Here is a 27,719-nt window from a genome sequence, read left to right on the forward strand (position 1 = left end):
TAAATGTATGTGCTTGTATAACTTTAATAAAAATAAATCCATTGTATCAAAATTACAAACCTCCTTAGACCTCAAAACGCTATCTTGTAAATGATTTGGCAGGATTATGGAGTACAAGGCTATTCATCACAGCATTGTTTCTAAAAAACAAAATATTGAAAACAAACGGGTTTGCCTAAATAAATTTAGACAGAGGGACCCCCCTATTCAGACATGAAAGGGGAATTGTAAATTACAGGAAAAACAATTTAGAACATCGTACATGGTATGCTACAATCTAGGTGAAAAAAAAGAGCTAGAATATATAATACCATATTTGTACATGTATTTCTTAGAAACATTCATTTTGAAAACTGACTTGCCTCTGGGAAGATGAATGGTTAGGAGATAGATGGAAGACTTTTCATTGTAAACTCCTTTTATGCCTTTTGAAAATGTAAACTGCTTACCTATTCAAAAAATTAAATAATGCTCATAGTGGTGACTGCAGGAGTCCCAAGGAGCTCTGGTGGTTGGGTGAGGACAGCAAGAACAGACACTGGGAAGCATATGAAGCCCCTGAAGAGTGACTGGATGTGGGGGGAAGGGAAGGGAGGAGTCTAGCAAGAGTGCCTGGTTTCTGGCTTGTACAGCTGGGTAAATTGTGATGCCATCCCTCAGTCATGGGAATTTGGGAAGAAGACAAGAAAAAAGTTCCTTTCTTCACTTGCTGGATGTGAGGACAACCAGGCTGATGATATCCATCAGATGGGTTGGATATGTGAGGTTGATGTTGAACAGAGCAATTCATTACTGTTGTCAGAAGAGGACTATCAAGTCCGAATAGGTTGCAGCTGAACATCAGTATCAACAAGAAGTGGCCAGAGATAAAATAAGAAGCAGACAGTAGAATCACAGAAACTACCAGGAAGCAGGCCTGCATAAGGCTGTTAGTGCAGGTAGATTATTTGGAAGCGCCAGGGGCTGTGTGAGGAATGTGAGACAGAAATGAAGAAATAACAAGAACCGGTTTCCACCATGGGCAGTCCTCATTGAGGAACCCTGTAGAATGAGCCTGAGCACTGTCCCTTTGAGAACTGGAACATTTATCAGCTTTCTCCTGCCTCCTTTGGTTTCAGCATGTCCCTGGGGGGTTTAGCTCCCCATACTCCTGAGGGGCTTCCAGCACTCTGGAGAAAGTCCTGAAGCAGAAAAGCACACCACGGAACCAGCTTGAAGCAGGACTTGTCTGGCTGCCCATAACTATCCACTACAATTGAACTGAAATTAGAGGTGGCCCAAGGTGTGACTCAGGCCTGTGCTGAACAAGAGGGCAAAGCGCATCTTTCAAATAAAATCCACAGACAACTGGATGTCTGATGACATAACAATTTACAGTGCAATTTCATATAAATGTTTTTTATTAGTGAAATACTTCATTGAATTAAGGGTAGAAATAAACATGTCAAGAGTTACATGAAATGAACCAACTACACAAGCTACATTAAGAACATTCAGGTCAGTATTCTCTTTAATAGCAACACACAATTAACTCCAGTAATAACACTCAGAGGGTCAAGTATAAAGGTGGGCTTTTGCAGAACTCCTTATCTCTAGCAATGTAAATAAAAAATTAGCCTCCCTTGAGTAAAAATTCTGATAGGGGTTAATTATGTAGTACTTGCTCCACTTGACCATTAGTAACCATTAGTGAGGAAATAAAGCCTAGGGGGAAAGCCTGGAGCCAAAAGTGGCCACGCCTACTTCCTGTCCTGTGTTCAGCTCCCAGTTTTCCCTGAGAAGTGAGTTAACCTCTCTGGTTTCTCCCTAAGTTGAGTACCCTAGTACAGGACACTGGTATTCTGTGATTTAGCGACAATCGCAAAGACTCTGGGGGCCTTTCCAGGAAAATGGCTCCAAGAAAGTGAAGATGAGAAATAGTTTGTTATTTTCAATCTAAAATCAAATAGGTAGCACAGTCTTTCTTAACCAACCTATAATCTTGACAGCAGTGTACAGGTTTTCCACAGACTTCTCTGAAGGGAAATACCAAATGTGATTTTAAGCCAAGTAATTATATTAAGAATTACATGGGCAGAGTATGTTTTTGGTCTCCCCATCTGTGTGGGATTCAGTCTCAAGGTCTATATCATTAATTGTTATCATTCATAGTACTTAAAAATGTCCTTCTCACAGATGATTATACCCTGATGATAGCATGAACTAGTGAGTAAGCACTGGCTTATCCATTTTAGTAGTGTGGCTAAGTGGATGCAGAAAAAACAATATATGCCATTAACAGCAACCTAAACAACAAAACAAACAAACAAGCAAAATATAACCAAAGACACTGAAATAGAGAACAGGCTGACAGTGTCCAGAGGGGAGAGGGCAGGGAATTTCAGGGGAAAGGGGGAAGGGTTTACAGAAACAAATATAAAAGACACATGGACAAAAAGTAGGGGGGGTGGAAATGGGAGGGAGCGGGGAGGGCTGGGTGGATGGGCTGGGATGGGAGTAAAAGACAGAAAACTGTACTTGAACAACAATTAAAATTAAAAAAATTTTAAGTGAAAAAAAGGAAAAAATAATATATGCCAATTATCTAGATAAATATTGATAAATTAAAAACCTAGGTATTTGGCATTATTGAAGACAAAATTTAGTTTTTCACATTTTGTTGATTTGGGGTAACTATAGGTTCTATCTTAATTTATAGAGATGTTGAGACTTTAATGAATTGCCTTTATTAATTATACACCTGCAGTGTAGAGCGAGAGGGAAAATTGGGGCAAATAAACTAAAGCAATTTATCATCCCCATACAGGGATCAGAAGCTGTATTTGTAAAATCTACAGCATTTTTCTTCATTTGCTTATACTGAAATTCAGTTTTAAACAAAAAACCCTGTACAATCACTCAGTTAAGATACTCTGTGCACTTTGCCAAACAACTGTATAGGTTTCTCAATCAAAAGTAAATTTTGAACCTTGAGAATTAAAAAATACTGTCTTTCACTCTGCTTGAATCCTGTGACATATGATGGTTCCCAGTCCCCTGACTTAGCTTACACTGAAAACCAAGAGGTCTCTGAGGACAGACAACGCTGCTTCTGGTCCCAAGGGACCTTGAAGCACTTTCTGAGCAATATTTTAAAGACACAGTTTTCTGTCGGCAAGATGATTGTCACAGAAGCACGGGGCACATTTTTCTCTGTTGAGCAACTGAGAGTAGCCACAAAACATCGAAAGGAACTGAATCTGAGGAAAGAAGGAAACTTATAAAAACAATTTCAAAGTTACCAAAAAGACTATCCCCAAAGAAATGTGTCTTCAGTGTAGGGAGACTTCCGGAACCTTACAGGCAACTTAGGCTGTGGATGTATGGATTTCCTATATTCATAAATAAGCTTACAAATAAGCTTACAAATAAGCACTCAATAGTATCGTGGTAATACAGTATATTTAGCAAGGGTGATGGGGGGATCAGTTATTGATTACATTCTCCCAGGAGTACCTTTCCACATCAAGATCATTTCAATTTGAAAAATAACAAACTACCCACAGATCTCAGAACTAGCATTTAGTTCTGTTCTGTATAGAAGAGCTGCATTGTCCCCACCAACATTATCTATGCATTCTCTCACAGAAGTGCAAGTAAAAAACCCTCAGGTGTTTATAGCTACCAAACTTGCAGGTGCCTCGCTCCATCGAACCGCATCACCACTTGATTCCTACCAGTACGAAAGTGGTCAGAGGACCGCATCATGTCCCTGGAGGAACTGTGCACTGACAATTAGCATGAAATGCAATATACGACTTTTTAAAAGAGGAAATTAGATGCACTTGAATGATGTACTGAACGAGGCTACCATTTTACCCTGGGTTCCGAACCTTTATTTACTTCTAGTTTGGGGGTAATGTGAATGGAGAAATACAACAAACAAATGCTATTTATGTATTTTGAGTACACGGTTTGGTGAATGAAGCGTACCGAATAAGGTCAGACCAAGTAGCATTAAGGACTGATGCAGAGACATTATAACCACAACAGTGGTCACAAAATTCTGGAGCTACCAGCACCCACCCACAAAAATATTACTGTACAAGAGTTTATTAAATACTTGCTAGACACATGAAAAACAAAACACTTGGTCAGGGACCACAGGGTTTGATAAAGCCTAATGGCCAATGAATCAGCCGGTTCTTTACGCTCCGGCCTGAGGCTCTCATCACTTGCTATCTCTGGGTCTCCTCTCTCCTCTCACAACAGGCTTGGATCCAGTGAGGAAGACGCAACAGTTTGCCCATGTCTGTTCCAGGTCAGGACAGCTCAGCACGGTGCCTTCGTCATGCTCAGGCCATGGTTAGGTTCGAATGAGGGGTGCTCTTTCATCTGCAGTTCCCTGTGACTCGGGAGAGACAGGACAGAGAAGTTAGATTGGTGTACATGTTAGAACCTTCTCTCCATGTGAAAAGCTTGAGGAGGGTTGGTGGAGTTAGGAGGCAGGAAGGCACCTGGCCCACTCACCTCTCTCTTCTCTGGGCCAGCTGCTTCTCGCTCTGCCTTTAACACTCAGCCTGAACCCTCAGGAGGAGGCCCGCTCTGATCCCAGAGCAGTCCTCCCCCCTACACTGACCTGGACTATATCCCTCATCACACTCAACTGAATTCGCCTCCTTCCCGGTTTGGAACCTAGCAAAGAACAATGTTTGGGAGGTAGTGGTGGGTGCTCGGTGACTGCTTGCTTATCAAATACACGTAGATGATTAATTGTAGGAGCAGTAATAACATTTACATGGGCTTTCATATGTGCTTATGAAAATCTCAGGGACTGTACAATGTCAGACTGGAAGTGAGATCAACAGATAGAAATGGCAAAATATGGGGATGTAAATAAAATACAGCACAGAGAGTACAGTCGATACCGTGATAACTATGTACGGTGCCAGGTGGGTACTGGAAATACACATTGCTTATGATTGTCTAACCAATATGCTGTACAACTGAAACTAATACAAAATAATATTGATTATGAACTATAATTGAAAGACAAAATTTTTTAAAAATGTAAAAAAAGGAATGTCAAAATAGTTGCCTCACACCTAATTCGCTGTAGCATGATGGGCATGGGTTGAGAAACATAAGGAAAGAATGTGGAAGATGGGGAATCCTGAGCTAATACTTTTCAGGTGACTTCAACCTGTTCATTTCCTGCTTCACTTGTGCCTCAGACAAGTAGTTGAGGCAGCTGGGAGAAAAAAATAAGCAGCCTTTGTGGCAAAAATGGAAGCTGCTGAGAATTTAAGAAAGGTTGCTACAGAGAAGGCTCAGTGAAGGTATTTAGAGCCCTGGGCTGGCCTGCTTGTCACTGAGGAGGCCCCCCAGCTCTGTCTATCCCATCTACCTGGGGTCGTTCCCAACCCCTCAGGAAAGTAACTTCTGTGCTAATCATCTATGAGGTGCTGATGACTCAGTGGAAGGTACGTTTGATGATAGATCACAGATTCTTTCCAAGCAGGTCCTGGGTGCTTTGCCCCATAATCTTGGAGCTGTTTTATCATAGAACTAATGCTTATTGAGTTCTTCCTAAATGCTAACAGTGGGCCATGTGCTTTATTTTACTACATCACCTAATCCTTGTGAAAACCTCCTAAGGAAGCTCAAGTATTATCCATTTCACAGAAGAAGAAACTGAATATAACCAAAGACACTGAAATAGAGAATAGGCTGACAGTGACGAGAGGGGAGAGCGGAGGGAATTTCAGGGGAAATAGGGGAGGGATTTAGAGGAACATATATAAAGGATACATGGACAACAACTGAGAAGGGTGGAAATGGGACGGAGGGGGGAGCACAGGGGGTGGGATGGGATGGGAATAATAGACAGAAAACTGTACTCGAAAAATAATTAAATAAAAAATTGGGGAAAAAAGAAGAAACTGAGGCACAGTTTCTAGGGTCACACAGCTATCAAGTAGCAGTGTTGAGATTTAAACTTAGGCAGTCTGACACCAAATGCCCGGTGCTTAGCTGTTAAATATTCTTCCTTTTCTTTCAGGCTATTTTTAAAGGCATAAAGCTTACTCCCAGGGATTCCGTTCCGCTACAAGAGCCCCACACACGGGAAGATACCACTCTATCACCCCTCTCCTTGCTTTTCATTTTGTCCAGCAGTAATATAACCATGAAATCACTATGCCCAGCATAACACCTCAGAATCCACCCTAATGAGCCAGCTGACAGCCTTTCAAGGAAGCCCAGTAGGATTTGTCAGGTAAAGTTCCTCCAGGAAAGAAGTTCCTCCGGCCATTGCTCACCTCATCCATGGATCCCTGTCCTCGGCACGCAAGCCAGGTGAAGATCAAACCGAACAACACGCCCAGCGCCATGACAATGTAGGGGATGTTGGTGATGATCAAAGTGGTGTTAACCACAGACTTGAGTCGACTTGCTATCTCTTTATCAATGAGAACACTCTAGGGGAGCAAAAAAAATAGTACTGCCTTGAGTGTAACTTCTTTTGCTATATGATAATGAAACTCCAATTATAAATTGGAATAACCAGCATTTATATATTAACACCTTCTCTTTTCTTTTGAAGACATGTTTTACCCTCAAAATAGTAAAAAACCCTCAGGAGTGAGGGAGAACGCATTTAAAAATATTGAGATAATATTATCTTTTGTTTTGTGTCGGACAACTCCAGTTCATCCTTCAGAATCCATCTCAGCATAACTTCCTTCCAGAGGTTTTCTCTGGCCACCTCAGTCCCGGTTAAAGGCTCCTTTTCTGCACTTGCAGCTCACTCTCTGAAATCTCCCATCACTGTCTTTGCTCTCTGTGTTGTAATTGTCTGTGGTATTACCTGTCAGTTTCCTTGTGACTATGAGGTCCCAAAGGCAAAACTTTTATCTCAGTCACCTCAACAATGGGTATAGCACCTTGCACCCTGGACACATACAGTGTCCATTTGATGTCATAGATTGAAAGAAAGAAAGAAAGATAGATAGATAGATTGATTCCAACAATGGTATAGGGAAAGTATTATTTCTCCCTTGGTTAGATTTGTGCTAATCAGGACCAGAGGTCTTGAGATAAAGTGTTCAGGGGAGGCCCTGAAGCTAACCAGAATTCCAGTGGGTGTTCTAGGGAAGGAATGGTTCTAAAAGAACCCTTTCTGAATGAAGGGCCAAGGTATTAATCGCCTTAAACTGCCATGGTGAGGTATCTGAAACTCTTACTTTAATAACATTTATTTGCAACAAATAGGACTTTGGGATTAATTTAGGTTCGGTTTAGATGAAGGCAGAGGCTGGGGATCTCAGGCTGGATTTCCCATAACTGGCCAAGGCCTGTCAGAGCCAGGTCCTCCTGCGGAAAAGGGAGTGAGGGCGCAGCCCCCATGGTTACCTCCAGGTCTCCCTGGAGTCAATCCGGTCTCGCACCAAAGAAAAACCAAAGCATAAGTCTGAGTGGTGGGCACTTCGAATACGCCGCAACTGCGAACACAAGCTTGCGGAGCAGCAGCGGTCTGCCTTCTCAAAGAGCCCTACTTTCATGCTCTTCCTCACAAATATTCAGGTAAATATGGCCTGCATTTTCCCTATGAAGAAAATAAAAGCCTTGTCTTAGCGCTGTAATCACAAATCCATCAAAAGTTTGTAAGTGTGGCTACCTACACAGCACTAAATCTAAAAAGGATGTAAAACTGTATCTACAGTATGGTCTCAACTATGTAATATCAAAGTCAGAATAATACTGAGGCAATGTGAGCTCATGCCAATTGCACTTTTCTCTGAGGGCCAGGCTTATCTGGTTCACTTTTTAAACATATACATTTTTAAGATTTTATTTCTTTATTTTTAGAGATGGGAAAGGAAAAAGAAAAGGAGAGAAATATCAATGTGCGGTTGCCTCTTGAGTGCCCCCTATCGGGGATGTGGCCTGCAACCCAGGCATGTGCTCTGACTGGGAATCAAACTGGCGACACAGGCCATCACTCAATCCACTGAGCCACACAAGCCAGGGCCACTTTTTAAATATTTTTTAAAATTTCCCTAGAATTCTATAAAGAACACATATTAGTTTTACAAAACGTAAACCACTAAGTTATTTGTTACAAAGTTGTTACTGGAAAAAATTTTACAATACATCGATGAGGAAAAGAAAGCAAGTTAAAAACAGTATGTCAGTCTGGCTCAGGTTTTGTGAAAAGTGATTTTTAATGTTTTATCCCTTTTCTTGATAATCTTTGTTACTAAATTTTCTACAAAGAATAAGTATTTGGGGGGAAGAGAGAAAAAGAATAAAAACTTAAAAAATGTTGATGCTAACAACAAAAGCCAATCAACTGAGATTTATTGAGGAGAAAAAAACTACAATTTTCTCCTTGAAACTGGGTAGAAGAGAGCGGGAAACTGGAGAGAAAGAACTACAGGAATGTGATATGTGATCCAGAAAAAAATTTATCATAGGTGTCTTAAATAGTAGGTGTTTTTTTTAAGCTTTCAGAATATTAACAAAAATTCAACTTATCCCTAACCTTTAGAGATAAAATTTCTGTAGGTACAGAATATTTACAGAATATTCATTATGTAGGTACATAATGAATATATTTTCAGGGAAACTTTTTTTTGTTTGAACTAGGATAAGATCTTTTTCTTACAATTTAGGATATGTTTGTTCACCAGAAAGTAGGAACAACTCTATGCTGAGGCAACCATGTATCACAGAAATCAATGGGCATGTATGTTTATTGAAGAGAGAGAAAGAGAGAGAGAGAAAGAGTGAGAGAGAGAGGAACATCGATGTGAGAAAGAAACATCAACTGGTTGCCTCCTATATGTGCTCTGACTAGTAATCGAACCTGCAACCTTTTGGTCCATGGGGCAACACTCTAGCCAACTGGGCCACACTGGCCCAGGCACATGTATCACATTTTATTTAACTATTTCTTTAACCGCCTTACACTAACTTTTTATTAATGTTGCCAGTCACTTTAGTTTTACTCTTTTCCTCCTCCTCAACTAATGAATAGTACACAGGTGACATTTTTTTGGAACTGACAGTTTCAAAGGTGTAATTTGCCCTCTGAGTGCTGGCTACTCTGCTTCAACAGTGTCTGACATTGCTTCATCCATGGAAGAATTTTGTTTCTTACATAACCCGCTTCCCGAAGGAAGGCTCCCCCAAATAATGTTCTTGAGAAAGGAAACTTCTTTCTGTCATTTTGAAATCGCAGACATAAGTGACTTCATGTTAACACATAAACAGATCTTCTGAGGACAAACAGGTTTTTAAAAATCTCCTTCCCCCCCACCCCTCACGTTTGAAATGACACATAGCCACAGCAGGAGGCATCACAACAAAGGTTTCCAAGCCTCCCCAGATCGAACGTGCCGCAGCTGTCCCGGGACTCACCTCGTTGACATGCATCACTGGGAAAACCATGGTTCTCACGTCTCCCGTCTCACTGCAAAGACAGAAGATGAGGTCATCATAGACATTCTCACTGCGATGGCCCACTGGCCTGGAGAGACGCGTTTATATGAAAATTCCAGCACGCCTATTTCATTAAATTACTTAGAATTTAAAGAGACTTCTTAGTTATCTTTGCAAACACATATCCATCAGAAGTTAGAGTCCGACCTCTTAGTGTTACAATTCCAAGTGTTGCGGATGTATGTAAACTTTTTATCAAAACACAAGATGCTGAAATCGATTCATCAGAAATGATTCCAACTCTCCCCAGAGTCAGAGGGGAGGTTTCAGCAGGCAGAACGATGCTGCTGGTCCTCAGAATGTTTCGTAACCAGGCTACCAGGCATGTTCACAAGAGCCCAGAGTGGTCACTTACTGAGCATTTACCATGCACCAGCCCTGTCCCCATGTTTCGGGGGCATGAGCTCATTTAATTCTCACAGGAGTCCCTCGAAGTAGGTACCACTGTCCCAGGCTTAAGAGAGGAAATTATGGCTCAGAGTAATTTTTCCAGGACAACCAGGGTAAATGGCAGAGACGAGAAGGTCATTCCACTTTGATTCTCAAGCACTACAACATCTTAACTACTAAATGATACCACCTCAGAAATGCACACAGGTGACAACCCACACCTGCTTCCTAGAAAGAGCCGTGATTATAGGGTTAGACCTGGCAAATCTGATGAGGAACCAAGCGAGTCTGACAGATAGATAGATACATAGGTAATAGATGGGAAGAATAGATAGATATACGATACTATGTGAAGTTTTGTACCTTGTTTTTTTTCCATTCAACATTAAATTGTAGGTATTTTCTCATATCCCAAAAATTCCCACTGCAAAGTCCAAGCAGGAGACTCTACTCGGGAATCCTAATTAAGTAGCGGTTTTAGGTCGAGTATGGGGAGGAAAGGTTGGACTCAGGGACAATGGTCACTATCCAAGTGCAGCCTGCGGCTGGCCCTGGGTGGGGGCGAAGGGAGAGGAAGGAGGCACCCAGAGTCATGGTGAGGGAACTGCTTAGAGGAGTGGGGAAGAGCCAGCTTCGCAGCTTTACCAGCTGTGTGAGCTCTAGCAAGTCATTGAACTTCTCTATGCCTGGTTTGCCTCATCTGCAAAAGGGGTAACACGGGGTTATTTTGAGGAATCAGTGTGTTAACATGTAAAGTACTTAGAACAATGCCTGATCCGTGGAAGGCACTCTATATGTATTTGGTTAAATAAAGTAAGTATATTCGAGGAGCAAGGCAGCCAAAGAGAATGCGGGTCATGCCTTATCCCGGGTGGGGGGGTAAGAGTCAGTGGACTTAGAAATGAGCTGTATCCCTCCCAACATCAGCCCCCCCAGAAAGTCGATGTAGGAAAACTACCCTTTGCCTCTATAGAAAGAAACAAAACTTACATAAAGCCATCTAGTTTTTGGACATAAACATTGACTTGGAACCTCTTGGCTGCTCTTAAGATAATTCCAGTCAACTGCAAATCAGAGAAGTGGAAAGAAAACATATTAGAACCACAAACACCATTCTTTTCAATGCAGCAGTATTTCTGTGTGTTTGACAGGCACCGTGGGACTGGGAAGACGCTGACCTCAGAACAAAATGACAGATGTGGGTTATTTTCTTAGGTGCCTGGAAGACCAGTGTTTCTCATGCTTTAATGTGCCTATGAGCTCTGGTTGAGCAGGTCTGGGGTGGAGCCTCAGATTGGCCATTTCTAATAAGCATCCAGGATACGGCCACTCTGAACAGCAAAGCCCTGGGAACCCTGGCAGAAGGGAGCTCCAACAGATACGTTGCTGGAAGCATGGTTGTCACTGCCAGGGAACAGAGCCCAAGTATGGCCAGGGCCACCCAGAAGGAGCAGCTGCTGCTGTCCCCTAAGGTTACGGGACTGTGTGTAGCCCTTGGTAACAAGCACCTGATGGCCATTTGGCTGAGGAAAAGGAACTCACTGGTGGTTAAGAGAGAAGGGGGAGAAACCACACCTGATCTTGTTCAGAGAAAGATAAGACCACAGATTTCTCAGATACAAGTGCACTGCGTGCAGCTAAGAGTGCCGTCTCCCTGAACTGCTGTGTGAAAAGCATTTTTTGCTTTTCTCTTATTGTGCCACATGTTCAAAAGCCCAAGAATGAAGATATCTAACCTCAAGTTCAGTTCCTACAGTGAGAGGCTGTTACATTTTGAAATGATACTCACATCCTTTTAACATGGTTTTTGTTTTTTTCCTCTATGAATATAGAATTACAGTGTATATATAGCTGATGCCTTTTAAATGAGTAATATATAATAAACTCTCAAAAACACCTAGAAAAAGAGGTTTGCCAAAAGTGACTGAAGCTAATCTATATATATTCGCATTGTAACCAAAACCTTTCTGGCAGCATACAGGAATGTCTTCAACCTGGCCGGTCTGCACCCTCGTGGGAGAAATACATATACGTTCAGGTTCAAGGCTGGCGACAGAAGATTGACCAGGTTGCCTGGGTCCAATCTCAGTGGTTTTCAGTGGTGGAAATTTCACTGTTGCCTTTCTGTTAAAGCAGGTTTGCTGGTGTTTCTGTTCATCAGATCCACAGAATGTGGCTTCTAAATGGGAGACTAGGAGACTATGCATTACATTTCCCTGAGCTGAGATTCCTGCACTTGGCTATATATGAAATGAAGACAGTAGATATAAGAGAGCCAAGGACTAAACCAAAAACACTGAATAGACAGAATGAAATGCATGGTCTGTTACCAGAAGGTGGTGGGTACTCACAGGATTAATGTCCACAAATGTCTCATGATATTCCTTATTTGGATGCATGCCTTCTATGGCAGAAACAAACTTCTCATCTGCTTGGTAGAAGTGTGGGAAAGACAAAATAATAGGTGCACCTGTGTTTTAAGGAAAATAGAAATTAATGGTGTGGTTCTGAAAAGTCTAAAATAAATATCAAGTTCCTGACCACAAATCTGGTTCCTAAGAAGGAGAGAAAGAGTCATACATAAGTAAACTTGGGCTGGAGAGGACAGGCTAAAATTCCACCCTACACCTCTTAGTTCAGGATTTATACTTCATTTCCTGGCATCTCTTTATTTCATTCCACAATATATACTGAAGTCCTAGCAAAATTATTTATTCTTCAACAAACATTTACTCAACCTATAAAAGTAAATGTTGTACACATATTATTTTAATTAATGTTCCTGTTAGGTAGGATAGATAGTAAACCAAGGCACAGCGGAGGAGGGAGACCTGTCTCATCCACGCACTTGGCAGTCCTGAGCCTGGTCCGACAAGACCACCAGGTGTTTGCAGAATCCCAAGCAGAACTAGGGTAGCACCAGAGGAGGGGAGACCTTGAAATTTTGTTTGTATCCCTTCCATGGGTGGGGCGCGGGGGGGGAAGCCTTTGTAATATGTCCCTAGCTCAAGGGTGTCAAACTCATTTTCACTGGGGGCCACATAAGCCTCATGGTTGCCTTCAAAGGGCCGAAGGTAATCTTAGGACTGTGTAACTGTAACTACTCCTTAACAGTTAAGCGAGAGCTTGGCACTGCCACTAGATAGAAACAAAGTGCTGGGCTGGATAAAACACGGTGGAGGGCCAGATTCAGCCCTCGGGCCTCCTGTTTGCCACCTGTGCCCTAGCTGGGTAAGGAACCCACTGTAACAATTTCACTAGCTGAAAAAGAAAGCCTTTATAACTGTATGTTAACCCCAGGGTCTGAAAGGGGGCGGAGGGGGAACCTAGAAACTAACTGAAGTATATAACTCCCGGAGTCCCAGAAGTTGGTGCTCTCACAGTCGTGAGAGTGCCCGCCCGTAGCCTCTGCTCAAGTGAATAGGACAAACTTACTAACAAACTTATTAATAAGATTACAAACAACTTTATTTCCTCCATACATGGGGCATGCTGACTAGCTGGGTGCCTGCCTGTAGCTTCAAGCTCAAGTGTCTACTTCATAAATAAACTTACTATCTTATTCTACTATACGTGTTTGTCTCTTGCCTGAATTCTTCTCTTTTGAGCAAGACAAGAACCAAGGAGGGGCAGCACCCAGACTCAGGTCTCCCCAGTAACATTCTCAGCGGCCCCGCGATGTTAAAACTATGATCTTCATCTTGCACTTGAGTAAATTGTGGTTCAGAGGAGTGACAAAATTTAGCCAGGGACATCCAGCTATCAGGTGATAGAGGCAGAATTCTAAATGAATAGATGATTTATCTCAAAGAACTTAAAGCACTTGTTTCAACTACAGTTCTCTACCAGTAAGTGGCCTTTTTTTTTTGCTTGCTCTTCTGTTTTTTCTGCTTTTCTGTTTCTAAGATGGGCTTTGTTCTCCTGTACATGCCAATGTAGAATTTTGTAAGACCGTGGTTATGATGTCTGCCTGACCTCTGACCAGATGAAGGTTTGCCCACATGAAGACTGGGGTTTTTATTTGTTTGTTTGTGTTTTTGTTTTGCCTTTCCCAGTCATATCAAAGAAAATATAAGGAAACAAACTATTAAAGAAAATGTATTCTAGATTTTGATACTGAAGAAGGACCCAATAATCACTGCCAGGAAAATATATTTTTGAAGAAATTAGCTTTCTGGCAAGAAATTCCACTCTGGCCACATACCCTCCAGTCCCAGGGCTCTCTGTACACACCGTCTGTTACACACACAGGTGTTTTGCTCCTTACTCCGCAACAGTTTCGTGAAGCCGTAATTTCCTTCTTTGTGACCTATAGTCACTTTTAAAGTATATTTTAAAAACTCTATTGAGGGTTTAATAAGGGCCAGACACTGCCCTGAGTATTTCACATCCAGTATCTCTAACCTTCACACAAGCTTCCAAGTTACAATCACCCCCATTTTTATGGATGACAAACCTCCCTCTTCAACTCGGTCAGCTTGCTAACAAATAGAGTAGGACTCGAACCCCATCTTTGTGAGTCCAGAACACTCCCTCATCCCACCATCCAAAATATTATCCTGGGGGATTCAAAACGCCTGAGGGTAATCCTGGAGAGCGGACATTTCAGTCCACATTTGGTGACACACAAGAGGCAAGAGGGAAAAAACTGCAGCAAGAGGTTTGACTGTTGCAAAGAAGAATCTGCCTGTTGACTCTTGAGGTAGCAGAATGTTAACAAAACAAAAACTGTACCCACGTTTACGCCTGGAGCCAGAGGCCCATGGGCTGAGTGGGCAGGGCAGTACTTCAGAACCATTCACCCAGAAAGACTGTAGGGAAGATCGGAAGCAGAAACTTGTTCCCATTCACCTTTGGTCTTATCTCCAGGTAAGGGGGGCCAGGCTCCCTGGCACAGTGCTTCCCAAACACGCAGCCATCGTCTTCATAAGAACCGCCTGGAGCTCATGTTAAAACTACAGATTCTGGGGCCCTAGTATTTGGGCCCTGGGCCAGATGTTTTTACTGATTCTCCCCATAAACCTGACGCAAGGCCAGGTTTGGGAGGCACTGTCCCATCAGACCAGGGCAGGGAGGACACTGCTGACTTCAGACTATGCCCCAAAGGAGATTTTCAAACCAATCAGACAGGAGGGCAAAAGTTAGAACTTCCTTTACTCAGCAGAAAGGGGCTACTTTATTCAGGAGAAAGGGGGTACAACATTTCTCAAGAGAAACTGTAAAGGGAAGTTGTAGCCTAAGAAGAATCGTGGAATGAATATAAGACCCTAGTTATAACAAGGACTTGCCAAGAGATGAGGATTTGATAAAAGTCGAGTTCCTTCTCTGATCCTTGGTTTCCACATTTGTAAAAACAGGCCATTGGATATCTCTCTAGCAAAGGTATTGTGAATACTTATGCAGCATATGCAGTCTTATGCTGTCTTCAGGACGATAAACATTATTTATCAGTTGTACCACTGATAATTCTGCCTCGTTTATGAAAAGAACTAGGGCAGGTCAGACATTAAGAAAACAAAGAAATTTGCCATCAGGGTTTTCAAAACCAACTGCTTTAAAATCACTGAGACTCTTCATCCAGATCTGTACATGCTCGTGACCGAGTTCTGCACTTGGTCTTTAGCATTGTTTTGAACCTGAAATCAGTTACTGCGTCACATGCATTAACTATGTGTAAATATGTAAAGCACTCAGAACAGTGACTGGTACTAGTAAGTGCTAGTAAACATGAGCGATTATTACTATTAAGACTTCTAAACTGGTCCAATCAAGCTAAAGGCATAGGTAAACACCGCTCACCTCCTCACACAACCACAGCAAAAATTACAACTAACCTACAAAACAACTATCACCCAGGATCATCAAAAAGTCAAGCTGTATGGAAGTCTGACAGCCAAGGACTAAAGAAGTCACATTCATTTAGACGGGCAGGTAGGAGGGCCAGAGACGTGGAGATGCATGGATGCAGACCATGTGTGGGGGAAAATTTGGGAGGGATACCTCAGGAGCCAGAGATCCCAGCTCCACACCAGACCACCCAGCCCAGGGTTCTAGTGTCAGGAAGAGAAGTCTCCACAACTTCTGGCTGTAAAAACCAGTGGGGTGGCAGAGGAAACTGTGGAATTCTCAAATGTTTCCTCTTAAAGGGCCTGCGGTGGTCTTAGGACTTAGACTCACTCCCTCTGGGCTTCAGCACTGGGGCAGCCGCTGGAAGGGCACCAGTGGCCTATGGAGGGGAAAAGTGTCTGGCATCAGGGTGAGTGCTGGGGGACAGCTTCCTCCCAGAAAAAACTCCAGAGGCCAGGCTGCAACCATTACCCTTTTCTGAGCCCTCCCCCGCACAGAGCCACAGAGTGGCAACACCAAATCTGAGACTCCATCAACCTGGTTCACTGGGGGTTGCCCTGCACAGGCAATTACCTAAGGCTCCACCCCATCCAACTTTTGGTGCACTTTTCTACAATAGGCCATGCTATTAAGACAGGGAGTCAAAGCAGCTCTACCTAACACATGGAAACAAACACAGGGAGGCTGCCAAAACAAGGAGAAAAAGAAATATGGCCCAAATGAAAGAACAGAACAAAACTCCAGAAAAAGAACTTTAAAAATGGACATAAGCAATCCGTCAGATGCAGAGTTCAAAACACTGGTTATCAGGATGCTCAAAGAACTCACTTTTTATCCTGGAACAGCATAAAAAAGACCCAGGCAGAAATGAAGGCTACACTAATCAAGGGTGTTAAACTCATTTTCACTGGGGGCCACATCAGCCTCACAGTTGCCTCCAAAGGGCCAAAGGTAATTTTAGGACTGTAACTGTAACTACTCCGTAACTAGGGACAAGGAGCTCAGCACTGGCACCAAGTAGAAACAAGGTGCCGGGCTGGATAAAACAAGGTGGAGGGCCAGATCTGGTCTGTGGGCCTTGTGTTTGCCACCTGTGCACTAAGTGAAATAAAGAAAAATCTACAGGGAACCAGCAGTAAAGGAAAGGAAGCTGGGATTCAAATCAATGATTTGGAACATAGGGAAGAAAAAAACATTTAATCAACAAGAGGGAAAAGAGAATCCAAAAAAATGAGGATAGGGTAAAGAGCCTCTGGGACAACATCAAATGTACCAACATTGGAATCATAGAGGTGCCAGGTGGGGAAGAGAAAGAGCAAAAAATTGAAAACTTATTTGAAAAAATAATGAAAGAAAACCTCCCTAATTTGGTGAAGGAAATAGACATACAAACCCAGGAAGCACAGAGAGTCCCAAACAATTTGGACCCAAAGAAGACCACACCAAGGCACATCATAACTAAGAAGCCAAAGGTTAAAGATAAAAAGAAAATCTTAAAAGCAGCAAAAGAAAAGCAGAGTTCACTACAAAGGAGTCCCCCAAAGAATATCAGCTGATTTCTCAAAAGAAACTTTGCAGGCAAGAAGAGACCGGCAAGAAGTATTCAAAGTCATGAAAGGCAAGAACCTAGATTACTCTATCCAGCAAAGCTACCATTTAGAAGGGAGTGGCAGATAAAGTGCTTCCCAGACCAGGTAAAGTTAAAGGAGTTCATCATCACCAAGCCATTATTACATGAAATGTTAAAGGAACTTATTTAAGAAAAAGAAGATCAAAACTATGCACATTAAAATAGCAATAAATTCACAATTATCAACAAATGAATCTACAAAACAAACTAAGCAAACAAGCTGAACAGAAACAGAATCATAAGTATGGAGATCATCAAGAAGGTTATCAGTTGGGAGGGGAGAATGGGGGAAAATGTACAGGGATTAAGAAGTACAAATTGGCAGGTACAAAATAGACAGGGGGATATTAAGAAGAGTATAGGAAATGGGGTAGCTGAAGAACTTATATGCATGACTCATGGACATGAACTAAGGGGTGGGGGACTGCCAGAGGGAATGATGGGTATTGAGTGGAGCGAGGCTGAGGGAGAAAATTGGGACAACTGTAATCGATAAAATATATTTCTGAAAAAACTACTGCCCACAGAAAGCACAACATGGCATTCTAGCAATAAAAACCATAATAGGAAAGCCAGTATTTTCATCTTTTCTTTCTTTTTTTTTCTTTTACCATTCTATAGCCGTGTTACAAAACCTTGCTTTCAAAAGATCAGAATCATTCTTTCTGTTGGGCCGACAACATTCCCTGTCAAACCCCAGCCCTGCATTCCAGACACCCGGAATTCTGTCATGTCTTACCATTTTTGCAGACGCTGACATTCAGGACTCCTGAGCCCAGGCAGTTTCCCATAGGTGTACAGAAGCCGGCATTGTCTGAGGTGTTGGCTAATATTTCTTCGGGCACCTTAAACCGAAAGGCAGGCAGTCCCTGTACGCTCTCAAAGTTACTGAAAGTTATATACAACGACCTGTCAGGAAGTAGGAACAAAACGTCAGTGTGGGCACCAGTCAGCATGGCCTGGCCTGAATCAGGAAGTCAGCACCTGTGCTCAGGTACAACACAGCTGAGCACTTAGAGGGGGAGTGAAAAATGAAGATGCAAAAGAAAGCTCAATGTGTACGTAGGACGTGAACTGTCATGAAAGATGCTTAAGAGGTCGCAATTGTGGTGATATTCAAACAAGGCCAAGAAAAAACACGAAATCTGTGGTCGAAAATGAAGATGCCATTTGAAATGGAGACTCACACTGAAAGAAACAAGTGGCCTAGACCCTCAGGGACACATGCCAGCATGAGTGAGGCAGAAGCAAAGAAAAGGAAACCAGGGTGAGGCCAAGGCAAAGCCCAAGCTTGGCCTGGAAAAGCACCCGTGGACAGGTACTTGATGAGAATGCACGCTTTGATACACACTCCCCCCAAACAAAAAGTGGCCCTCTTTACCCATCTTTGATTTCAGTGGGGGCTGACCTATTTCTGCCCTTGATTGCCAATGGAGTTTCGAACAGTGGTGAGCTGAAACACTGACCTCTCTCATGTCTGCACAGCACCTGAGTTCAGGTATCCCCTGCTTTTCAGAAGTTTGCTTTATGTTATTTTACTTCTGTTAGGCAGGACAGAGAGTAAACCAAGGCAGGGAGGGGGAGGGAGGAATGTCTCGCCCACTGGTTCAGCAGTCCTGGGCCTGGTCAGGTAAGATGGCTGGGTGTTCCAGTAGCACAGGCAAAGGCAGCACAGGAGGAGGGGAGCCCCTGAGACTGTGTGCTGGGAAAGGGAGCCTGAGCAGCAATTTCACTAAGACAGAAAGCTTTTACTAGCAGAGAAAGAACGCCTTTGTAGCTGTATACTGATCCCAAGGTCTAGAAAGGTGAGACGGAGGGGTACCTAGAAGCTGGCTAAAGTATATAACCCCTGAACCCCAAATAGAAAGGGCACTCAGTCTAGCTGAGTGCTCACTTGTAGCCTTTTTTCTCAAGTGTATAAATAAACATGCTATTTCATTTTCAATATGCATGCTGTCTCTCTCCTGAATTCTTCTCTTGCGAGACAGGCAAGAACTGAAGAGGTGGGGAAGCTCCCCCTGTCCAGGGTCTCCCCAATAACCCTTCTACCAAAGGCCTACATTAGCACCTGTTTTTGCTAACCCAAAGAAATCTGAAGAGGATTTTTGCTTTTGTGGGAAAAGGTAAGAAGTGAAAAAAGTGTTTATTTTGCCACAAGGCATACATTATAGAGGCAGCAAGCACCCTGGGCAACGGGAGTGGCCCCACCTAGCTCCGTCCCCAGAGCTACACTCAACAACTCAGCATCAAGCCCCAGGGCTTTGAACTGTGTCTGAGAGCATCTGTGTTTTATCTAGACTCATTTGTGCATCTGTTAGCAAGATGTGTCTTAAGGTATCAGCTAAGAGAGCTGGCAGGGGGGTTATGTTTAGTATAAAACTGGACATATTTGATATGATTTAGTGGGTTATTTTTTATGTCTTGGAGTACTCAAAAGGTTTTCCATATAGATTAATAGGTCCTTCTGTGCTTTACACCAAATCAGCTTACAGAATGTTTCGTAGGAACGGTCTACTTTTGGATAGCGGGGGGGAAACCTGGAACAGCAAAGCACTTTCACACGCAGCACCTTGTCCTAACCTATCCTTTAGCGCGAGGGCTGAGAGGAAGGGCGCTCTGGGCCTCAATTCTGCACCTCTGAAGCGGAGGTGAGATCCCTCTTCGGCAAGGTTGTGAATAACATGGAGACTGCCTTCCACTCACATCCCACCCCTACAGCATTCTTTAAATGAAATGTTTTAGGCAAACAGAAAAACAGAGAAAATATTAAGAATAAATACCTTTTATAACAAATATTAATCAGATAAATAAAAAGTATAGATGCGATTGTAGCTCTCTGTATAACACTCCTGGGTCTAGTCCTCCTCTGTGGCCCCAGAAGAAACCACTACCCTGAATTGGTGGTTTATTATTCCCACAAATTTGCACATTCATGAACAGTATGTGGCACTGTTGGCTAGTTTCAAATATTATGTACAGTATACCACATTTTCTTTCTATAATTTGCTTCTTCATTCGACATTATACTTTTAAGATTTCTTACCTTAATGTACATAGCTCTGGTTATTACACTCAAAATCCTATATGGTATATACACACACACACACACTAGAATTCATTTATATTTTTATTTTTATAAGCACTTAGATTGTTTCCAATTTTTCACTATTACAGTGTCGCAATGAACATTCCTGTCTCCATCTCCTTGCACACATATGCAAGAGTTCTTTAGGCCAGGGACTCTGCGACAGAAGCACAGGATTACGGAGTCAGCGTGTCTTGGCCTTACCAAACATCGCCAAGTAGCTCTTCAAAGTGGCTGTACCCCATGAGAATGTGTTTCCCCCGTACTACACCTTTTCAAAAAAAACCTCCCACTGCCCTTCTAGGTCCCCTGGCTTCACTCATTGCGCTCCAATGCATTTTAAGTCCTGCAGTCCTTCCACAAATATTTACTGGACGGAGCAGCCAGCTAGAAGGGGACTGTGCTATTCTGTAGGAGAGTCTAAAGGGTCTAAACCAGCTATTTTCAACCGCTGTGCCACAAGAATGTTTAAAACACGCAGTACCTGACTATTCAGTGAGGGGCACTGGCCTCTTTCCCCCTTAGATTGCCAAATAAAATGACAACTGCCAACACAATAGCCACCTGGTGTGCATGAATCAAAATTATTCCTATTTTTCATCCGATCAGCAAAAACATATTTTTTGGTGTGTTGCAGAATTTTGGTAATCAGTTTAAGTGTGCCGTGAGATGAAAAAAATATTGAAAATCTCTGTCTAAACCACAGCACAGATATCGGGCATGGAGGGTGAGGAGGAATGCAAGAGCTGTTTCCCAGGAGAAATCGATAGTACTTGGTGAGATAGTACTTAGTACTACGTAAATTCAAGAGAGGAGGGATATTTACCCTCTTCTCTAGTCACCAATGTTTCTGGCAGGGCTGACTGGTAGGTGGTGCAATTATGTGAGACATGAAACACCCAAAGAACAGCAATGCTTGAGAATATTAAATCAACAGTGTCAAAATAAGACCAGATCATTTCTGATTTTGCAGTTTCATAAAAAGCCTTGAAAGAGTGACCAGGAGAGGAGGAAGTGGAGGCTGCAAGAGTCAGCTACTCATTCAAGCAGCTCACGGGGGATGGAGGGAAAAGGCACAGTGGATGGTGGGGAGGCAGGAACCAGCGTGCAGGGCAGGCTGCCTCCTTCCCACAAAGACACCATCGTGTTCGTTTGTAGAAGGAGCAGGCAGTAAAGAGAGAGAGAATACAGGGCGAGTGAGGCTAGACCCGATCAATGGCCAGGTTACAGCTGAGCAAATGCCTATAAGCTCTGAATTATGGGCAACAGCACTTATCTTCTGTGTGGACATTACCTGTTCACTGGAAAAAGACCAGGTCAAATTTCACGCTCGGTGAAGTACATCATATTAACTAACAGCCAACACTTAATTTTATTTCCTGTGCGACACGCCCTGAGCTAAATATTTTACTAACAGTCATGCATTTGCCCTCAGAACAACTTTCAAGGTAGGCAACTATTTTTATCTTTATTTTACAAACGAAGAAAATGAGTGGTTAAATAAATTTCCCAATGTCACACAGCTGTATGTACCATATTTTGCCATGTATAATGTGTACTTTTTTTGCCCAAATTTTTTAGGGAAAATAAGGATGCGCATTATATATGGGTCACACTAATTCTGTATCTATATAAATGTTTTTAATTCTTTTATTGATGCTTATGAGTTAAAAGTGTAAATCTAGAAAGCAATAATGATATCTGCACGCAAAATAATACCCTAGAATATGATAATCAGCTTTGTTTCTAAATATAAATAAATAAATAATTGGATTAAAAATTAAAATGAAACATTTTTTCCCTGAAAGTTTGGGCTAGAAGCATGGGTGGGCATTATACACGGGAGCACATTACACCTGACGAAATTTGGTAGTAGAGCCGGTATTCAAACCGATGCTCAGGCTTCAAAGCCCACGCTGTAAACCACTGCCCTCTGCTGTCTCCACCCACCACCACAACCACTTATCACTGACTAAACCTGAGTATCCAGCCTAACAAGTGAAGCTACATATATTCCTCACACTTTCCATGGCCTTGCGGTCAAAGATATTTTTAGAGCTCTTACCTGCAAAAGTCAGATGGAAAGACATACAGGGTTTCATCTTCGGTGACGAGCGGGTGAAAAGTGTCCCCATCCGTTCCATTAATCATGTTGCACTTGTCTGTTGCCCACCAGTCAAGGGACCTGCAATTGGTAAGAACAAGGAAAAATCAAGGGGATAAAATTTGATTTTAGATTTTTTTCAAATGGTCAGGACTTTTCAAGACTCAAGTAGGGGCTGGCTACCCACAGAATCTCATTCATTTGCAGACAGAAGGGAGGTATTAGTTAGGGATTCAATTAAGATGGGGAAAAATAGGCTTCTGGCCCCTCTGGTGAAGGCAATAGCCAAAAATCCCTTTATCCTTCCTCGAAAAAGTGTGCCCCACACAGAGATTTAGAACTACTCATTTACTTTAAACAGTGACCCAATTCAGCAGTAATAACTGCCTGACGGACAAGCTCTGAAGAGTTCATATGTTCATCTGTTCAACATTCATGATGGAGCATTAACTCTGTCTCCTCGCGGAACAGCCCCCTGTTCTGAAATTAATGGGGTCTTCCCTTGGGTGTCAATAAAGCTTAATATTGAGTTGATTTCATACTCACTAAAAGCACAGTTGAGTTAGAGGCTTTCCCAACTAAAATAATTCTGCAAATTAACATATTTTTAAGTGAGAGAAACTTATACTAAGAGACAAATAACAAAATTAACAATGAGAAGATGAATTCACTTTAGAAGAAATGAAAATAATTGAACAACTTGGCAATTATCTTAAGTAAATATGTTTAGTATCCTCAAAGAGATAAATGAAAGAATGAAACAATAACATCCTTAGAAATGAGTGATAAACTATTTTAAAAAGAAAAAGAAAAATGCCCTGGCTGGTGTGACTCAGAAGATTAAGTGTCAGTCTGTGAACCAAAAGGTTGCCAGTTCAGTTCCAGCAAAATAATTCCACATTACTCTATCCAGCAAAGCTTTCATTTAGAATGGAAGGGCAGATAAAGTGCTTCCCAGATAAGGTCAAGTTAAAGGAGTTCACCATCACCAAGCCCTTATTATATGAAATGTTAAAGGGACTTATCTAAGAAAAAGAAGACCAAAACTATGAACAGCAAAATGACAGGAAACTCACAACTATCAACAACTGAATCTAAAAAAAAAACAAAAAACAAACTAAGCAAACAACTAGAATAGGAACAGAATCACAGAAATGGAGATCACATGGAAGGTTATCAGTAGGAAGGAAGTGGGGGAAGAATGGAGAAGAAAGGTACAGGAAATAAGAAGCATAATTGGTAGATACAAAATAGAAAGGCGGGGTTATGAATAGTATAGGAAATGGAGAAGCCAAAGAATTCGTATGGATACCCATGGACATGAACTAAGGGAGTGGGAGATGCTGGTGGAAGGGGGTGCAGGACAGAGGAGAACAAAGGGGAGAAAAATGGGAAAACAGGAGTGGCCTAATATACTTTAAAAGATTAGTAAAATTATTGGAAGGAGAACAGAGACAATAGGTAGTATTAGATTTTTTTTAGAAAAATAGTGTTACATATAAATCATAAAAATCTAAGCTAGACATAAACCAGAAAAAAGTCCAAATATATTAAATAATACATCATTATACCATAATGTATCAGAAATTTTAACACATATATTAAATAATTAAATTCCTATTGAAAGAGTGAAAAAAAATAATAGAATAGGTTTAAAACAAAATCCAGCTACATCTTGTTTACGGGTAAATTTCCCTTCCAGCCCAGTACCCTGGGCATCTAGTTCCCCCTTAAGAAGTGACACCACCGCCAGTTGGTTATACATTCATTCAGGGATCTTATATTTGTCTGTGTGCACTTGCTGACAAATATGCTTGTGTACATGCTTTTTAAAAGTCAAATAAACGTTTTATTTAGAGATAGTTTGATATTTACAGAAAAGTTGTGAAGATAACACAGAGTTCCCCTACACTCCACACCAGTCTTTCACCCGTTTTCTGGTAAGCTTAGGAGTAAATTTAATGTTCAAGAACGGAACTCCACCTGCCTCTGTCCCTGAAGAACGAGACTCGTTTTCTCCCCAAGGTTTCTAACCTCTCTAACTTTAAAAAGGTATCTCGTTCCATAGGTAGCTTTATTGAAAGCTGCCTCAGCTGCCTTTTTGGAAGTAATTTGTTTACATTATAACTAATAAAATACAAAAATATTTTTGAAATACTATTATCCTGAACTCAAATGTAGTTTATCTTTTAAAAAAAGAACACAAACAATCCACAATCAATAAATTAAATTTAAAAAGAACCTCTTTTTTAATTAAAAGCCCCAAAAAGAAAGCAGCGACTTGAGAAGTTACTGGTGCTGCAGCTGCACCTCCGGCAACGACTGCCAAGTAAGTGGAAAGGTGGGATTCTGCACTGGCCGCAAGTTCACGGTCAGCCGTGACACAGCCACAGACCACGAACACTCACTTCGTCACGTGCGTTGTCCCAATTTTGATTATAAAATAGGAATTATAAGTATATTTTACATATTTATAGATTTTTTTATCCAAAAATGACAATGATAAAAATGTTTCTTTCTTAAGTAACATGTAAGTGGACTTTAGGTTTAAATGAAAATCGACATGTAATTACACTGATGAATGATGAGACTTACGTTTTTCCATTCCACTCCACAATCTTTGAGAAGTTAAGGTAGTTGTCTTCTCCAGTTAGAAAAACATAGTCTCCATCATTAGTCCCATTTCTCTGGAAAAAAGTGAATATGAACATTTAAAATAACGTGATGGTTAATTTTACATGTGGACCAGTTGCGTGGGTAAACAGTCTAGATTTTGCTGTATTTCATAGAGGTGATTAACATGTACAATCAGTTGACTTTAAGTAAAAGAGATTACTGTGGATAATGTGGGTGTACTCATTCAATCAGCAGAAGGCTTAAAAACAAAATCAGAGGTTTCCTATAGGAAAAAGGAATTCTCCAGACTGCAACACAGAAATCCTGCCTGCGCATCCAGCCTGCCAACTGGTCCTGGGATTTCAAACTTGCCACACGCCATCCCCCACCACCGCCTAAGCCAATTCCTCAGTACAAATCTCCTGAACGATAGATAGATAGATAGATAGATAGATAGAGATACAGACATATATCTCCCACTGATTCTGTTTCTATGGAGAACCCTAACTTACACAGTAAGGAACAGATTTAATCTTCATGAATCTGTCCTAGTTGGGCCTAACTGCTCCCCGAGACTAAGCCGGAACACAGTGAGGACTGCCAAACCCAGAATTACCACGTGACCCGAAAATCCCACTCCTATGTGTATACCCAAGAGAATTCCATTCCAAGGTACATACCTAAAGTTCATACAAAAGCCTGTACACAGATGTGCATTGCAGCACTATTCATAGTAACCAAAAGGTAAAAGCAACTCAAATATCTATCAACTGCTGAATGGACAAACAAAGGGTGGTATATCCATGTAATGATATATCACTTTGCCATAAAAAGGAAGTACTAATACATGCTACAATACAGATGGACCTTGTAAACTTTATACTAAATAAAAGAAGACAGAGCAAAGATCATATAGCGTATGATTCCATTTATATGAATGTCCAACTGCCAGAGATGGTTCCAGCGCAGGGATGGTGCCTCTTGGCCCCCATTTGTAGAGTGTGCATGTGTGTCGCTTTTTAACTTTATTTTTTGCCTGACAAAGCCACACTGTAGTCCCAAACGTTCTTCCTCTGTGGCGCTGGGGAAGCTCCCACATAGAGGGAGCTTCCTCTCGTCCTATGGCCCAGGCCAGCCTGGCCTCATCCGCCTGCGGTCAGCCCACCCAGAACCCTGCATGGGCAGGAGACTGGCTGGGTGGGAGGGGGCTTCCTTACGCTTTGTTTTGAACAAAAAACCCAACCTTTTGTTCTTTTAGATGGGCAAAATACAAAATTTAATATTGAAATACCACACTATTGTACCAGAATTCAGGAAAGTGTAAATAGAATTTACATTTGATAAAGTATTTATGTTATTTGGGAGGGAATAAAATGTTATACAAGCTTTAAATTTCTTCTCTCTTTTTTTGTGCTTTGCTTTTTAAAACAATATTTTATTATTTATATATTACAGTTGTCCCATTCTCCCTCTCAAAAACACAACCTTATTTGTCTTTACAAAAGCAAAAAAGGAAACCAAAAAAAGATACCTTCCTTTGAACTTATTGGAAAAAAATCTATAATCCTGGCTGGTATGGCTCAGTGGATTGAGTGCGGGCCTGTGAACCAAAGGGTCGCTGGTTTGATTCCCAGTCAGGACACATGCCTGGGTTGCGTGCCAGGTCCCCAGCAGTGGGTGTAAGAGAAGCAACCACACAGTGATGTTTCTCTCCCTCTCTTTCTCCCTCCCCACCCTTCTCTCAAAAATAAATAAATGAAATCTTTTAAAAAATCTATAGATTCCTAGGCAAATCCCTAAAGATAGAAAGTGGTTGCCAGGGGCTGGTAGGAAGGGACACAAGTGACTACACAGGGGTATGTGGTTTTGGGGGGAGGCTGACGAACATGCTCTATAATTAGGAAGTGGTGGTGGTTCCAAAACCTTGTGAACACACTAAACACCACTAAGCTGCACACTTCAAAATGGGTTATAGTACTAAGATATATTTATATGTAACATGTAGGTTATATGTACATATGTGATACATGTAAACAACTGTATATTTACATATACATTCTTTTTACTTAAGCAAAAAACAGAAGTTCTTGAGAGGTTTAATTTAATGACTCCATGACATTACATGAAAATAATTTACTTAACTATACTCTTATTCTGGGCATTTAGTTTTGAGGGGTTTTTGCTACTATAAATAATGTTGTATGAATACGTTTATTTCTAAAATCCTTTTCCGTACTTTTGTTTCCTACACAGACCACTAAAAGTGAAATTACTAGATAAAAGAACATGAACATTTTAAAACCTTTTGAGACATATCAAGTTGCTCAAGATCACCCAGCTGGAAAGTGGTGGAAGTAGCAGGACAAACCAGTTTACATTTCCCAAATGACTTTGGTGAAACTTTGTTAACTGGTGGGAAAAAAACCAGTTTCTTGTGTCTTTTTGCGTTTCTGTGTTCACTGATGTTGAACTCTTTTCCATATCATTCAGCTACACCTTAACAAACATGACACCCTTGAGCCCTGGCTGGTGTAGCTCAGTGGATTGAGCACAGGCCTGCGAAC

At 41.6% G+C, this 27,719-nt stretch overlaps 1 protein-coding gene across 1 annotated transcript in view; it reads right to left on the minus strand.

Moving 5' to 3' along the window:
* Nucleotides 1-3,005: 3,005 nt before the first annotated feature.
* SCARB2 (scavenger receptor class B member 2) overlaps nt 3,006-27,719 on the minus strand; it is a 59,639-nt gene continuing 34,925 nt past the window's right edge. The window contains exons 5-12 of the mRNA XM_037050980.1: nt 25,135-25,226; nt 22,501-22,620; nt 18,090-18,259; nt 12,225-12,343; nt 10,864-10,937; nt 9,403-9,454; nt 6,300-6,458; nt 3,006-4,384 (exon numbers count right to left, since the gene is read on the minus strand). Of these exons, the coding sequence (XP_036906875.1) occupies nt 4,346-4,384; nt 6,300-6,458; nt 9,403-9,454; nt 10,864-10,937; nt 12,225-12,343; nt 18,090-18,259; nt 22,501-22,620; nt 25,135-25,226 (825 nt within the window). The 3' untranslated portion in view covers nt 3,006-4,345. The remainder of the gene's footprint in view (nt 4,385-6,299; nt 6,459-9,402; nt 9,455-10,863; nt 10,938-12,224; nt 12,344-18,089; nt 18,260-22,500; nt 22,621-25,134; nt 25,227-27,719) is intronic.

The sequence above is a fragment of the Sturnira hondurensis genome, unplaced genomic scaffold (assembly GCF_014824575.4).
Source record: "Sturnira hondurensis isolate 20B ecotype Veracruz unplaced genomic scaffold, ASM1482457v3 Scaffold0007036, whole genome shotgun sequence".
NCBI lineage: Eukaryota > Metazoa > Chordata > Mammalia > Chiroptera > Phyllostomidae > Sturnira > Sturnira hondurensis.